This window comes from Leptodactylus fuscus, chromosome 3, assembly GCF_031893055.1.
Source record: "Leptodactylus fuscus isolate aLepFus1 chromosome 3, aLepFus1.hap2, whole genome shotgun sequence".
Taxonomy (NCBI): Eukaryota; Metazoa; Chordata; class Amphibia; order Anura; family Leptodactylidae; genus Leptodactylus; species Leptodactylus fuscus.
In genome coordinates this window covers 228777155-228791718 of record NC_134267.1, presented here as the reverse complement: position 1 = coordinate 228791718, position 14564 = coordinate 228777155, and the positions used below count along the sequence as shown (strand labels likewise).

Here is a 14564-nt window from a genome sequence, read left to right as displayed (position 1 = left end):
GAACATCTGTGGGATGATTTGAAGCGGACTGTCCATGCTCGGCGACCATCTAACTTAACTGAACTTGAATTGTTTTGTAAAGAGGAATGGTCCAAAATACCTTTATCCAGGATCCAGGAACTGATTAAAAGCTACAGGAAGCGACTAGAGGCAAAAGGAGGAGCTACTAAATATTAATGTCACTTTTCTGTTGAGGTGCGCATACTTTTGCACCGGTCAAATTTTGGTTTAATGCATATTGCACATTTTCTGTTAGTACAATAAAGCTCATTTCAATCCTGAAATATTACTGTGTCCATCAGTTATTAGATATATCAAACTGAAATGGCTGCTGCAAACACCAAAATATTTAGAACTAAAAATGATTAAGATTAATAGGGGTGCCCAAACTTTTTCATAGGACTGTATATAAATGTCAGTAGGCTCCTATTGCCCACAATATCACAAGATCAGGGCACTTAATTGAAAAAATATATCTGTAGCATTGCAAAGATCATACCCACATCACCACTATATAGTAAGAGCATATAAGGTAACAGAACCAATGTAAAGTTACACACAGATGCCAGTGTTACATAAGCCAACCTACATAGGACAAAATGTGAAGCATATACTTAAACCACTGCTCACCAGCTGCGACCTCCACTCTGAGCCCCGACGGACCGTTTCGCCCCTGCTTCTTCAGGGGGCTACAGAATGGAGGCAGGAGGGGAAGCTTTTATAGGGTACACAATAGTAATTCATGGCGCCATTAATTCATTCAGGTGCGGCTCCCGCATCTGAATTTTTTTTGTGTTATTTATACATTGATACTTAGTTGGTGCTTTGAGTTTTTGCGGGTATCTTTGTTTTTTTTATCTAGTATTGAGATTGCTTTGGGTTTGATAAAAATAACATCTCGTCTTTCGTTCTGGTAGGGGAGAGGAACAATCGCATAAATGATTGCCATAAGTACCTGGTGCAGAATATGATGGAAATGTTTCCGTCAACCCTCGCTGGTGGCAGAGAGGAGAGTTCCTCCAAGAGGCTAACAACAGCCATCCGGTCCACACTCACCAGGGGAACACTCTCCAAGGTGCGGGACGCGTTAATGGCCCCCCTGGCCAAACTACTGACATTGAGGGGCCTAGTGTCACCAGGAGGGAAAAGTATAGGTGCATGTTGCGTGAGTACCTGGCCAACCACAGCCCTGTCCTCTCCGATCCCTCTGCACTTGGGGTGAGTGGAGGCTTCCCCCAGCTGAGGTTTGGGTGAGTTTGGTGAGGGGGTGCAAGTACGCCCCCCCAGTTAGCCTTTTTGGTGGCATAGAGTGTACACAATGAACCCCAACTGTCACTTGCTGAGCCACTCTTCTACTTGTAACATCATGATAGAACCTGCATGTGTATGCTTTCTTTTGAGTTATAGATAGATTGGGGCACCTGCATTTTACGTTTATGCCCCATTCTGTTGCTTCAGCCCACAAGCCGAGATCTTTTTTTGTGCCCCTTTCTGCCAATTCAGCCCTTTCACCCCCAGAAGTAATTCTTTCACCCCTATCTTTGAATTGTGACTTGCCCCAGCAGCGTTTACAGTGTCAGGACCATTCTGTTGCTTCAGTCCAGGTATATACTATATATCAGTGGTACGGAATTTCAGCCCTAAAAAGTGCTTTTGAGAACTTTCTGCAGGATGAGCCTATAAGCTGATGGTGTATATAGACTCATCAAGCAGTGTTGCTGTTTTCAGAATATGTCCTGCCTAGCAGAAGCTAAAATTTCTCTCTGACCCTCAGCACGATGTCTCTCCTTAGCTCACCAAACCGCATCTAGCACGAATATGGCTGACACTATCTTATAAATCCGAGGTCACCTGATTTCGCCAGCCAATGACTTTTTCCTATTTTTTTTTTATGCCTACGTTTTCCTCCTTCCTGTCCCACCTCCCCTGCACAGTTATTGGTGCAAAAAAAGCACCAGGGAATGTGGGGGGGCATATGAATTTGAATATGTCGAAAACACTGATATTCGATCGAATATTTACTCGATTGAACGGTATTCACTCATCTCTAGGGGGAGACATTAAACTATGGGTTTAATGTTCATCTCCAGTTGCCCCCAGTTTATTGCCCCCTTCATCTGCCCCAGTTTAATGTCCTTCTTTATCTGCCCCCCACAGTTTAATGCCCCTTTATCTGCTGCCAAAGTTTAATATCCCCCTCGTATGCCCCACGCTTAATGTCCCTCTTCATCTGCCCCTCTAGTTTAATGCCCTCTCCATCTGCCCCATTCTAATGTCCTTCTTCATCTGCCCCCCCCAAAATTTAATGTTCATCTCTATTTGCCCTGCCAATTTAATTTCCCTCTTTATATGCCCCCCATTTTAATGTCCCACTCCAACTGCCCCAGTTTAATGTCCCCCTTCAGCTCCTCCTTTAGAAGCCCCAGTTTAAACTTAAATAACATCTCAGTGAGTTTTCCAAATGTTTATGAAACCTCCTGTTCCTTCATTGAAAGTGTGATAAAGGTTGGGACCAAGGGTTACATAAGACCTGCACTGCTGCTCACTTGTCCTATTTCATTTCTGGTATCAGCTCAGGTCACAGCAATGGATTTCGGCTTCTCTTTAGCTTCTTATTTTTTGCTGGTTTTAATTCTTTTATATGTCCTGAATGTTTTAAAAAATTGGAATAAGGATCCTGTTGAGAATTTCCCTCCCGGGCCCAGAGGTTTGCCGCTCATTGGGAATTTGCATCTCATGAATTTGAAGAAGCCTCAGCTCACCTATCTACAGGTAAGGAGACTTCCAATGTGATACTATGTATCAATAAACTACATTGTGGTAAACCTGGGATCATCGTTCTGTAATTCTATATATAATAGGTTCAGTTATTAAGAATGTTTTTGTTGGTTTCCTTTTTTAATTAATTTTTTTTTTTTAATTTTTATGTCTTCCTTTTTTTTTTTTTTTTTTTTTTTGCTTTTTTTCCGTTTTTTTTTTTTTTTTTTTAATATTATTGTGTGATTATTGGTCTTACCCACGCTTGAAATTTCCCTTGCCCCATCACAAAGGTGCTTTCGTATGAAAGATCTTTCTATCCAAATGCGGGACATCACACAGATAGAGAACAGATCCTTGATATTGAATGGAGCCACTTATATCTATTTTGTTCTTTTTTTATCACATACCAAGGGTCTGTCAGAGTCTATGAGCCCAAAGCACACAATAGTGAAAAACGGGTATTAGACGTTTTTAGAACAATGGAAGTCAATGGATCCATAGACATGTCTGTTTTCAGTACAATGGAAGTCAATGGATCTATAGACATGTCTGTTTTTCCTACAATGGAAGTCAATGGATCCTTAGACATATCTGTTTTTAGTACAATGGAAGTCAATGGATCCAATAGGAGTCAATGGATCCATACACATGCATATTTTTAGAACAATGGAAGTCAACAGATTCATACACATGTCTGTTTTTAGAACAATAGAAGTCAATGGATCCATACACATGCATATTTTTAAAACAATGGAAGTCAACTGATTCATACACATGTCTGTTTTTAGAACAATGGAAGTCAATGGATCCATACACATGTCTGTTTTTAGAACAATGGAAGTCAATGGGTACATACACATGCCTGGTTTCTTAACTGACAGTAAATATCATCCATTAAAAAATAACATGTTCTTTTTGTTTTTGTTTTTAAAGTTTTTAAGCTTAAAAATTGATGAGTGAATTGATTAAAAGAAAAATCAAAGAACTTCAGCTAACTTTTCTTTTTTTTTGTATTGACTTTTTGGGTTTGTTACTGCAGCTCAACTTCATTGACATAAATGGACTGGCCTGCAGTGCTATAGCCATATGTACATGTACATCACTGCCAAAAAGACCTCAATGATACCCATTTAATCTGCTGTTTAGGGGTGTTCACACAGCAAAAAAATGAAGAGGAATTTCAAGTGAATATCTGCCTTGGATTACTCTTCTTTTTCCTTCCCTCGGCACTGCCAAAGTATGTGAGCAAAAAATACAGGTGCACGGTGCAGTGATGCCACTGCAAAAACCCGATCACCCTAGTCCTAAAAACAACAGCACCAATCACAGCCATCAATATCTTATTCTACTGGGACATAATTGACAGTGCAAAACCCGAGACAAGAGATGGGAGCATGGTATAGCGGAGTGAGCTAGGATATGTCCAGAGTAATTTATATCATCATGATTTATTTTTTTTTTAGCTTGCAAAGAAATATGGCCCGGTGTTTCGTGTCCAGATGGGTATGAAAAAAATGGTGGTCTTAACCGGATATGATGCAGTGAAAGAGGCTCTTGTCAATAATGCAGAAGAGTTTGGAGAAAGAGGATTGCTTAAAATATTTAAGAACATGGATCTTGGACTGGGTGAGTTCTCATAAATAGAGATGAGCGAGTACTATTCGAAACGGCCGTTTCGAATAGCACGCACCCATAGGAATGAATGGAAGCGGCCGGCATGGACTCCATGCCGGCGGCCAGCCACTTAACCCCCCCTAAGTGCCGGCTACGTCCATTCATTCTTATGGGTGCGTGCTATTTGAAACGGGAATTTCGAATAGTACTCGCTCAACTCTACTCATATAGAATGTAGTAGTAGTGTACAATGATTCTGGAGAACAAAATGTGTTTGAACCTCAATCCTATTAATATTATAAATGTGAAAGTTTGTGAGTTTGGATGTTTGTGTGTTTGGATGTTTGTGTGTTTGGATATTTGTGGGTTTGTGTGTTTGGATGTTTGTTCCTCAATCACACTCAAACAGCTGAATGGATTTCCTAGAAATTTCACACACACCTACATATTGGCCATGAAGGGGTAATAGGCTACTTTAAAAGCGTCTCACTCACCCCAAAACGCTACCACGACCCTCCAAAGTTGTCGCCTGGTCCACTGTTGGCCCAGGCATGACGTCAGCACAGGTAGTTAGATGCCACTCCTATTGGTGCATGGCGGGATAGGGAGCTAGCACAGCGGCCCATAGGTTGTCGCCGAATTGTGGGCGTGGCCAGCACGGGGGACTCCTCGCTGAACTTGGCAGCTGCTTCTGAACGCCGCTGACGTGCCGCCCAGCCACACATTGCCTCAGGCAGGTGTAGCATGCAGCAGCGCACCCGGCCCGAACAAGCCCAGCCACACCTACCCTTGAACTGTGCGACCGGGAACACACAAAGCACGGAAAGGACCGCACACACGGAAAGGACACACAGCTCCCCAGCATCTACATGGTGAGTGCTGCGGGAATAGGGATCACCGGCTTGCTTAAGGGGGAGAGGGGTTGGGGGCACGGGTGCACACACAGGGGCCAGGGGGAGGGGTTGCTGGTTTGGGAGAGGTGCTGGTGGTAGGGGTTACAGAGGGGGCCGGGGGGGGGGGGGGTGTCGGGTTTCACAGCAGAGGGCAGAAGGCAAGTAGCGGGGAGGGGGGCCAGATTGCACATGTGGAAAGGGGGGGAGGGTAACCGAGGTCACGGGTGGGTGGTGCTGGGGGAAGGGGTAGATGTAGGAGGTGACTAGAACTCTAAAGGGGAAAAGGGGGCCGGGGACGCGGGTGGGGGGTAAGTGGAGAGCCGGGGGCGCGAGTGGAGGGAAAGGGGAGGACTGGAGGTGCAGCAGTGGGGCCATGGGGACCCGGCCCGCGACGCAGTGGGAGGTGACCGTGCTGGCCACAAGGAAAGAGACGTGGAGGGCCACGGCCCGCACTCCAGGTGGATTGCGCAAGGGTGAGGGGACAGCGGATGAAGTCACGGGTTATAGCTAGTGTCAAATATACTCCAAAAATGATATTAATACGTAAAGCAGTGTACTCTAGTTGATGTACAAGGTGTGTCAAAAGTTGGGTCACTTTTGACTTTTTTAATATATTGGCATCGACTTTATCTTGACTCGGAGAATGGGATGAGATAGGATAAAGGTGGCCATACACCTTAAGTAGTTGTTGACTAAATGCTCATAAGAAAGTCGTAACTACTGTGGGAATGAAGGATTTGGCATGGCAAACTCAAAAATGTGTCAGCCTCCCCTGATGGTTTGGGTATTTATTGGGGTGTGACAACTGGTCTAACATATCAGACACTCAGTTTTGACTATATTTTCTAGATCACTTGACCATGAAGTTGTCTGAATCAGGATAAGACCACATGTAGTGAAACGTTCCTAAAAAAAAAAAAAAAAGCATAATGAAAAAGTGAAGACACAGTGGAAAACAAAATCCCCCAAACACTTGATGCGTTTTTCAAAAATGTACATTGTGTTTTCTATAATGTGGTGATGAGATGAAATAAAACTTAACTCACTTTGTTGTAATCAGAGTTTTTTTTATATGCCCCCCCCCCCCTATATTTCTGCAACAACCAAAAACGCTGTGTCTGGAAATCTGTGACCTCGGGTTTGTAGGGTTCCTAGCTATTTATAATCTGATGTTTTTGGGTATTTAATGTTCTAGCACCACTCTGTCTGTTTGCTTGTACATGCTGTGTGGCTCTGAGACTCATGGCACTTGGCCTTATCTGGACTGAGCCCAAACTAAATCCAGGGAACAAAGGGCTAGGCACATTCTGGACTTGTTTCCATTGAGTTAAAAAATACTAATACTTTTAATGTTTCAGGCGTTATCTCTTCACAAGGCGAAAATTGGAAGGTTATGAGACGATTTACAATATCCACATTACGCGACTTTGGCATGGGGAAAAGTACCATAGAAGAGAAGATTATAGAAGAATGTGCCCACTTATCTCAATATTTTGCATCCTTTAAGGGTACAGTATGGTCTGCTATTTCTAATTCTAACCCTATTAGAATATGTATCCCATAACACTTGGTGCTTAAAGGAATTGTCCAGGATTAGAAGAACTAGATTTCTTTATATATATTGCAGTATATAGAATCCTGTTCAGAAATAGTTATAAATTACAATTAGTAAGCTATGTGCCTCCTATATGTCATTGAAACATAACTCGTGCTGCAAAAAACAAGCCCTCAAAATGTCTGTTAAGGATTTTAAGATGTACAATGATGCAAAAACAAAAAAGTGAATCCTCAAGTAACAAATTAGGCCACGTCCTTAAAGGGGCTCTATCACTGAATTTTCGATATTTTAGATAAACATATGCCTGAGTAGCCTTTAAAAAGGCCATTCAAGTCCTGTTAACCCCTTCCCGACATGCGCCGTAATAGTACGGCGCATGTCGGGTCTGTAACTATGGCGACTGCCTGGGAGCCGGGCGGCCATCATAGCCGCCGGGTGTCTACTGCTTTAAGCAGTAGACAACCGGCTTTAATGCCTCAAATCAGTCCCCGGACCGATCAGAGGCATTAACCCCTCCGGCGCCACGGTCAAAGGCGCCGGAGGCGCCATTTTCCTGGCGGCGCATGGGCGCTGCCATTTTGCCGGTGATCGCCGGCTCCTGGAGCATGCTCCAGGGCCGACGTCATGTTGGTATGACAGCCGGGAGCCTTTACAAGGCTCCCAGGCTTGTCTGCAAATTCTCTCTTTTGCAGGCTGGTCTATGCAGCCTGCAAAAGAAAGGATGATTTTTTGCAATGCATTGCAGTGCATTAGCATTGTAATGCATTGCATTAGTGATCAGACCCCCTGGGGTTCAACACCCCTAGGGGGTCTAATAAATGCAAAAAAAATAAAATTTAAAAAAAGTAAAAAAAAAATATATAAAAAAAATAAAAAGTATTAAAAATTCAAATCACCCCCCCCCCTTTCCCTAGAACAGATATAAAAGTATTTAAAAACTGTGAAACACAAACATGTTAGGTATCCCCGCGTCCGAAATCGCCCGCTCTACAAATCTATTAAAATATTTTTCCTGTTCGGTAAACGCCGTAGCGGGAAAAATAATCAGAAGTGCCAAACCGCTGTTTTTTCACTGTTTTGATTCTGATAAAAATTTGAATAAAAAATGATCAAAGCAATAACATTTCCCGAAAATGGTAGAACTAAAAAGTACACCCAACCCCGCAAAAAACGACGCCCTATGCATCCCCTTTACACTTACGTATAAAAAAGTTACGGCTGTCGGAATATGGCGACTTTTAGAAAAAAATTTTTTTATCACAGTTTTGGATTTTTTTTAAGGGGTCAAAATGTAAATAAAACCATATAAATTTGGTATCACCAGAACCGTACCGAAACATAGAATACAGGGGACATGTCATTTTGGTTGCACAGTGAACGCCGTAAAACCAAAGCCCATAAGAAAGTTGCAGAAATGCATTTTTTCTTCAAATCCACCCCATTCTGATTTTTTTCCTGCTTCCCAGTACATTATATAGAATAATTAATGGTGGCATCATGAAGGAAAATTTGTCCCGCAAAAATTAAGACCTCATATGGCTCGGAGCGGAGAAATAAAAAAGTTATGGGGTTTAGAACGAGGGGAGTCAAAAACGAAAAACAAAAATCAAAAAATGCCATCGGCGGGAAAGGGTTAATCGTTTGTTAAAAGACTCCCCGGTTTTAATGAATTACCTTTTAAACGTATATGTAAATGAGCCCTCCATGCACCGTGGACGCTCCTGTGCACCCCTCACGTCATACTCTGTTCACGCCCTCCTGTCTTGGTTCTTCTATGTTAGTCCCTCCTCCTTCTTTCGATTCACAACCTCACAACTGTCTCTTCCCTGCTAGTGGCACAGGACCTGTGATGTCACTACTGCTCTGTGATTGGCTTGTCCCTGTGATGACGTCACTACAAGGACCTTCTAAGTAGTGATCTATGCAATGCAGGGTCTGTAGCTCCCTTTTTCTATCATAGCTGTTATGGTTCTGTGTAGATATTTAAAAATAATATTTTTAAACGACAGACCCGCTAGTCTGCAGGGACTGCAGCGAGGTCCACAGGCCCAGATGGGCGGCTGTATGTCAGAACAGCACACTACCAGTTAAACTGCACTGGCAGTGATGTGGTGCAGTGCTAAATGTGAACAGGCTGTGATAAGACCCGACCAGTTAACCTCACTGGTAAGGTGCACCTGTACAATTGAAACAGCAAGGCTGCCTAGAGTTAACCGTCACCCCAGGTCAGCAACATAACATGCTCCTGCTACCGCTAGGAGAAACAAAGGAGGTATTGACAGTTAAAGGGGCTACCCCGGGGACCACACCTGCTGACAGCACCTCAGGCTGGAATAGAGTCCACGGCTACTAGCCTTAGTGTAGGGCTGCCAGTTCAGGATTTACTGGTTCTAATCTAAGTACAGACAGAGGCCTATTCTACACCCTGCCTCAATGCTGGAGCCTAGCCCTCAACTACTGTCATTAGCAAATTTTGTCAAAGTGTGAGCACCCGGCGGGCATCGACTCACACTATATAAAAGGAAGTCATGGTGGCCATGACATCACCGGTCATGCCCAGTATGGCAAAAATGGGACTTAGTCTGTGCACGGCTCCAAAATATCCGAGCATGCTCAGTTGGGGAGAAATGGCACTTAGTCTGTGAGCTGCTCCAAAATGTCTGAGCATGCTCAGAAGGGAAAAAAATGGATTTATACTCCAGTCGCCTCACTGCATGAGGCCGAGGGCAAGAGTCGGATTGACCCGCAGGTGGCGCTGTGCGCCGTGATGGAACCATGCGAGACCCGATCCTAACAATAGCATAGATCTACTGTGCACATGGAGATCTATGATAGACACAGGGAGATGCAGTCCCTGCTTTGCATAGATCACTACTTAGAAGGACCTTGTAATGACGTCATCACAGGGACAAGCCAATCACAGAGCAGTAATGACATCACAGGTCCTGTGCCACTAGCAGGGAAAAGACAGTTAGAGACTGTGAATTGAAAGCAGGAGGAGGGACTTACATAGAAGAACCAAGACAGGAGGGCGTGAACAGAGTATGACATGAGGGGTGCACGGGAACGCCCACGGTGCACAGAGGGCTCATTTACTTATATGCTTAAAAGGCAATTCATTAAAACGGGGGGGGGGGGGGGGTGTCTTTTAACAAACTGTTAGCAGGACCTGAATAGCCTTTTTAAAGGCTATTCAGGCATATGTTTATCTAAAATAGTAAAAATCCAGTGATAGAGCCCCTTTAAAGATAATTTGTAGAGATGAGCAAGTACTGTTCGGATCAGCCGAACAGCACGCTCCATAGAAATGAATGGATGCACCTGGTACTTCCGCTGTGATGGCGGCCGGCCGCTTAACCCCCCGCGTGCCGACTACGTCCATTCATTTCTATGCGAGAGTGATGTTCAGATCGGCTGATCCAAACAGTACTCGCTCATCTCTAGCTAGTAAATTTCCCCTGAGGTAGCAATGCCACTGTTAGTCAGGCAGCATTCTGGCTTGTATGCGTGTGGTGTAACTCAATAGGTTTAGCTAGCATAACTTCTCAGACAGGGTGACTGGGAGTGGGCTTGGCAGTAGTTGCCTGGATGGTTGGGTGGAACTACCACACACAGGGTTTACATGGTCTCTGGCTAGTCCTGGAGTTCAGGCTAGCCAGTTTGTTTATTTGTGTGGCTGCTCTGACTGCACAGGCCTCTGTGAATTGTTAACAGAGCGCACCTGGTCATTTACTTTAGCTGCAGTGACAGGAACTGTTAGACTGTGTTCACACCAGGTTGGTTAGTAGTCAGTGGCCCAGAGGGCTCCGTAGGGTTTAGTTTGTTTTATTTTTTTAATAAACCCTGCTGACCATAACACAGGGTTACTGAAAGTGGGTTTGGCAGTAAACTGCCTTGGTGGTTGGGTGGAACTGTAGCACACTGGGTTTAATCAGTCTCTGTCTACACCAGGAGTTCTGGCCAGACAGTTTTGTTTATTGTAGTGGCTGCCAGAGTCCAGAGGGCTCTGCAGGATATTAGTTTATTTAGTTTTTTTTAAATAAATCCTGCTGACCGTAACAACCATCCACCAGCCAGTTTCCCCCACCCAGGTAAGATTGTGTCACTGCCTGGCCCCAACAATGTTTGCAGGGATGGGGGGAATGGGTGGTACTGATCCAGAAAGGGAAAAAAAATGTTGTCTTCAGTCTAAGGTCTTATGATCTGTTTTTTTGAATGATCGAAAATAGTGACTTGAGAGACAAGAATTAACTGTTTCTTACTCTAAGCTTCTCTTTTGACCTTTATCTGATGGCTGCAGTTACACCCGGCCACTGGTGCCTATGGATTCCCTATGCCACATACAGAACTGTATGAACTATTATAAATTACACATGATAGGTGAGGACCCTGTTGCAGATTATGCATTGGGGCCCAGAAGCTTCAATCTGATGCAATATCTACCTTCTGTTTCATCTTACTAATTCTTGCTTATTACTGTCTCCTTAGGTAAGCCATTTGACAATGGCATGATTCTAAATGCCGCTGTGGCAAATATAATTGTGGCCATCTTACTTGGGCATCGGATGGACTATGATGATCCTCAATTTAGGAGACTGCTACATCTAACAAATGAGAATATTAGACTTTTAGCAACTCCAATGGTTTCGGTAATATCACGGATTCTGTATACTGGGGATAATATCACTCTCTAAGGAGAGATCACCTTCTCAGGTGTATGGAGTCTTACAAAAGCCTTTTTTTTCCCCTGGGGCGATTATGGGAAAAATATGCAAATCTGTTTCCCAAGATGTAAATAGGAAAAAAGTCCCTCTGTTGCTGCCCTCTAGGGGTTGATCCCTTGAATGTCATGTCCGACTTTTTCAACAAGTCTTTATTGCTATCTAGACTCCTTAGGGAGTGATATTATCCCCAGAATCTGGTCTAGAAGTCTCTCATCTCTGCCAAATCATTTTTCCCTACGCTGTGCTGAAGAGATCCAACCAGAACCAAACAGCGCTGTCCACAGCTGGGATATTGATTTGGCTAAATCCCCCATCATAGCAGTAAAGGCTTGTTGAAAGTCAGGCATGATGTTCAAGGGAGCTACCCCTAGAGGGAAGCCAACAGAGGCACTGTTTTCCTATTTTCATCTTAGGAAACAGGTTTGCATATTTTTCCCATGATTCTGTATAGTCACAATAAAGATGAGGGTGATGAGCCATGCCTCAGGGTAATTTACAGATGTAAATAGATGTCTGCTGGCCTCAAGCGTGACAGTGACTTTGCTTGTTCTTGGGGAGGAGGAGGAGGACAATGGAGACAGGGGATAAAAAGGGGTCATCAATAGAGGTGGGTGAACCTCTCAAGATTCGACTTGTTTTAGGTTTGGGTGGTTCAGAGCCAAGTGTAAGAGAATTGCTAGTTATGCGATTCCCTAGTGCTGCTGCGGGAACAATAGAAGAAGGGAAAGACACAGACAGTGAGCCCCAAATTCGACCCAACCCTTGTCCCTACCTAATTGACACAACTGTCCTAATGACAGGAGCAACTGGGCGACAATCCCTTCTCTAAATACGTGTACACAGAATAAGACAAACAACACAGAAGAGGAGTCAGCAAGCCAAGGGTTGAAGCCAGTTTAGTTAAAAGCAAGTCAACAAGTTCTAAACAGGAAAGGAAGGAGAAGAATACATTTTACTTATCCCAACCTGTTTTTGATTATTTTACCAGCTCGTTAATATGTTCCCGTTCCTGGAGATGTTCCCCGGTAGCCACAAAACAATTGTGAAAAATGTCGAGGAACTTTGTGACTTTATTACAAAAACATTTATTGAAAGTCTGAAGAACTTGGATGAAAACGATCAAAGAAGTTTCATAGATGTGTTTCTCGTCAGACAAAAAGAGGTACAGTGAGTTTTTGGGTTCTCTAAATGGTGGCCAATTTACGCAAGTGTGGGTCATGTAACTCAGGACTGACATAGCCATATACATTAGATCAATGTTGGCAAATCCTTTTTAAGTTTTACAGGACTAACCCAACCACCTAATGTGTTTGGGGTTGGACCAACTTTCCCCAATTGTCGAGGAAAAAAATGAATGGGTATTTGAATTTCAACATCACCAGTCTTTTTGATCTTGAGAGATATAATCTACCACCAGAGATACTGAGTTTACTATGATGTATTAACTTTGCCTGCCCTGACCTCAGCATGTCCACTAACCATGTATCTCATCTGTCCCTCCAACACATTACAAATTAGTTTAGTTGCCACTAAACTGAGACCACTTCTAGAGATTGCGACCTAGTGCCGCCCTGCAACAAAGACCAGATCTGAGGGGAGGGGGTAAAGTATGAAAAGGAGGAGATAACAAAAAATTCTCCAAGGAGTAGGGCCAAGTGAAACCAATTTAATGTCACATTGGGTCAACACCTGGTTTTTAGAAGTGACTGTAGTAAACTAGTTTTAGGATCCCGTTTGCTCTTTGATTATACTGTACATTTGGGACTTTAAGAGTAAACTTGCAGATCACAAATTTGTCCCATAATTTCAGTATGGATTCCGCAACCAAATCTTGGAAAATTTACAATATGATATATGCTTTTACTTTCGATTTTTGCAATCCATAGGGTTATATCTGTGTCAAATCCACAGCAAAATCAGTGCCCATGCACACTTATAGTACATGTACATGTAGTTTTGTTGTAAATTTATTTCTCATTTGCTGTGTATTCATGGCAAAATCCACAGTGGAAAATATTTGCTAAATTTCATATGGGATTCTCTATTCTGGCTCATAGGGGATTATGTAACCAAGGTTCTTCTGCTCCTATGATGTCCATTAGGGTTGAGTGATCGGAATTGGAAAAGATCGGATTATGATCGTCGATCAAGCAAATTTCACAATCGCGTTCAGAATTCCGATCTCAATCTTTTTAGGTGGGATCAAGGTCTGACGTTTGTTCCCACAATTCTTGGCTACCGATCATTGTGGGCAAAGCTAACATGATGCAATAATGTGATAGGTTGTCGGCAGCATGAACCAAAAAAACATTGACTTGCATTAGGATCGGAATTGGGATCGGATGGAAAATGATCAGAAATCAGATTTTAAAATCAATCCTGAAAACTCAAGATCGGCTCAACCCTAATGTTCATATACTCTAATAGTAAATAATAGAAAGTGAAATAATACAAGTAATAATACAAGTGAAATAAGTTGCTATTTACTTATATTTACTTATATACTTGACTTTTTCAGGAAGCCGGAAACCCTCAGTCATATTTCCATAATGGGAATCTATCAAGACTTGGAAGAAACCTTTTTGCAGCAGGAATGGAGACAACGTCCACCACACTGCGATGGGGACTTCTTCTGATGACAAAATATCCAGAAATTCAAGGTACGGGTGGAGCAGAGATGAGTTTGCCTGGCTTTAATCTTGGTCATATCACAATTAGAGATGTGAAAACTGATTTGTAACACACTGAATTTGTTAGAATTTTTTTTGGCTGAACCAAAATTTTGTGGGTTTGCCACAAAAGAATCGTTATTATACTCTGGATTCTCTTCATAATAAGTGGAGGTCCAGTCTTCACTCGTAGGTAGGGTTGAGCCGATCTTGAGATTTCAGGATCGATTTTAAAATCCGATTTCCGATCATTTTCCTGCTGATCCTGATTGCAATCGTGAAATTTGCTCAATCGCCGATCGGGAGCCGATCTTTCCCAATCCTGATCGCTCAACCCTAATTGTAT

General features: G+C 43.0%; 1 protein-coding gene across 1 annotated transcript in view; it reads left to right on the top strand.

Annotated features, from left to right (window-relative positions):
- The first annotated feature begins 2586 nt into the window (after positions 1–2586).
- The window catches only part of LOC142198309 (cytochrome P450 2K1-like), a 29796-nt gene continuing 17818 nt past the window's right edge, over positions 2587–14564 (top strand). The window contains exons 1-6 of the mRNA XM_075269281.1: positions 2587–2772; positions 4224–4386; positions 6626–6775; positions 11314–11474; positions 12538–12711; positions 14068–14209. Of these exons, the coding sequence (XP_075125382.1) occupies positions 2587–2772; positions 4224–4386; positions 6626–6775; positions 11314–11474; positions 12538–12711; positions 14068–14209 (976 nt within the window). The remainder of the gene's footprint in view (positions 2773–4223; positions 4387–6625; positions 6776–11313; positions 11475–12537; positions 12712–14067; positions 14210–14564) is intronic.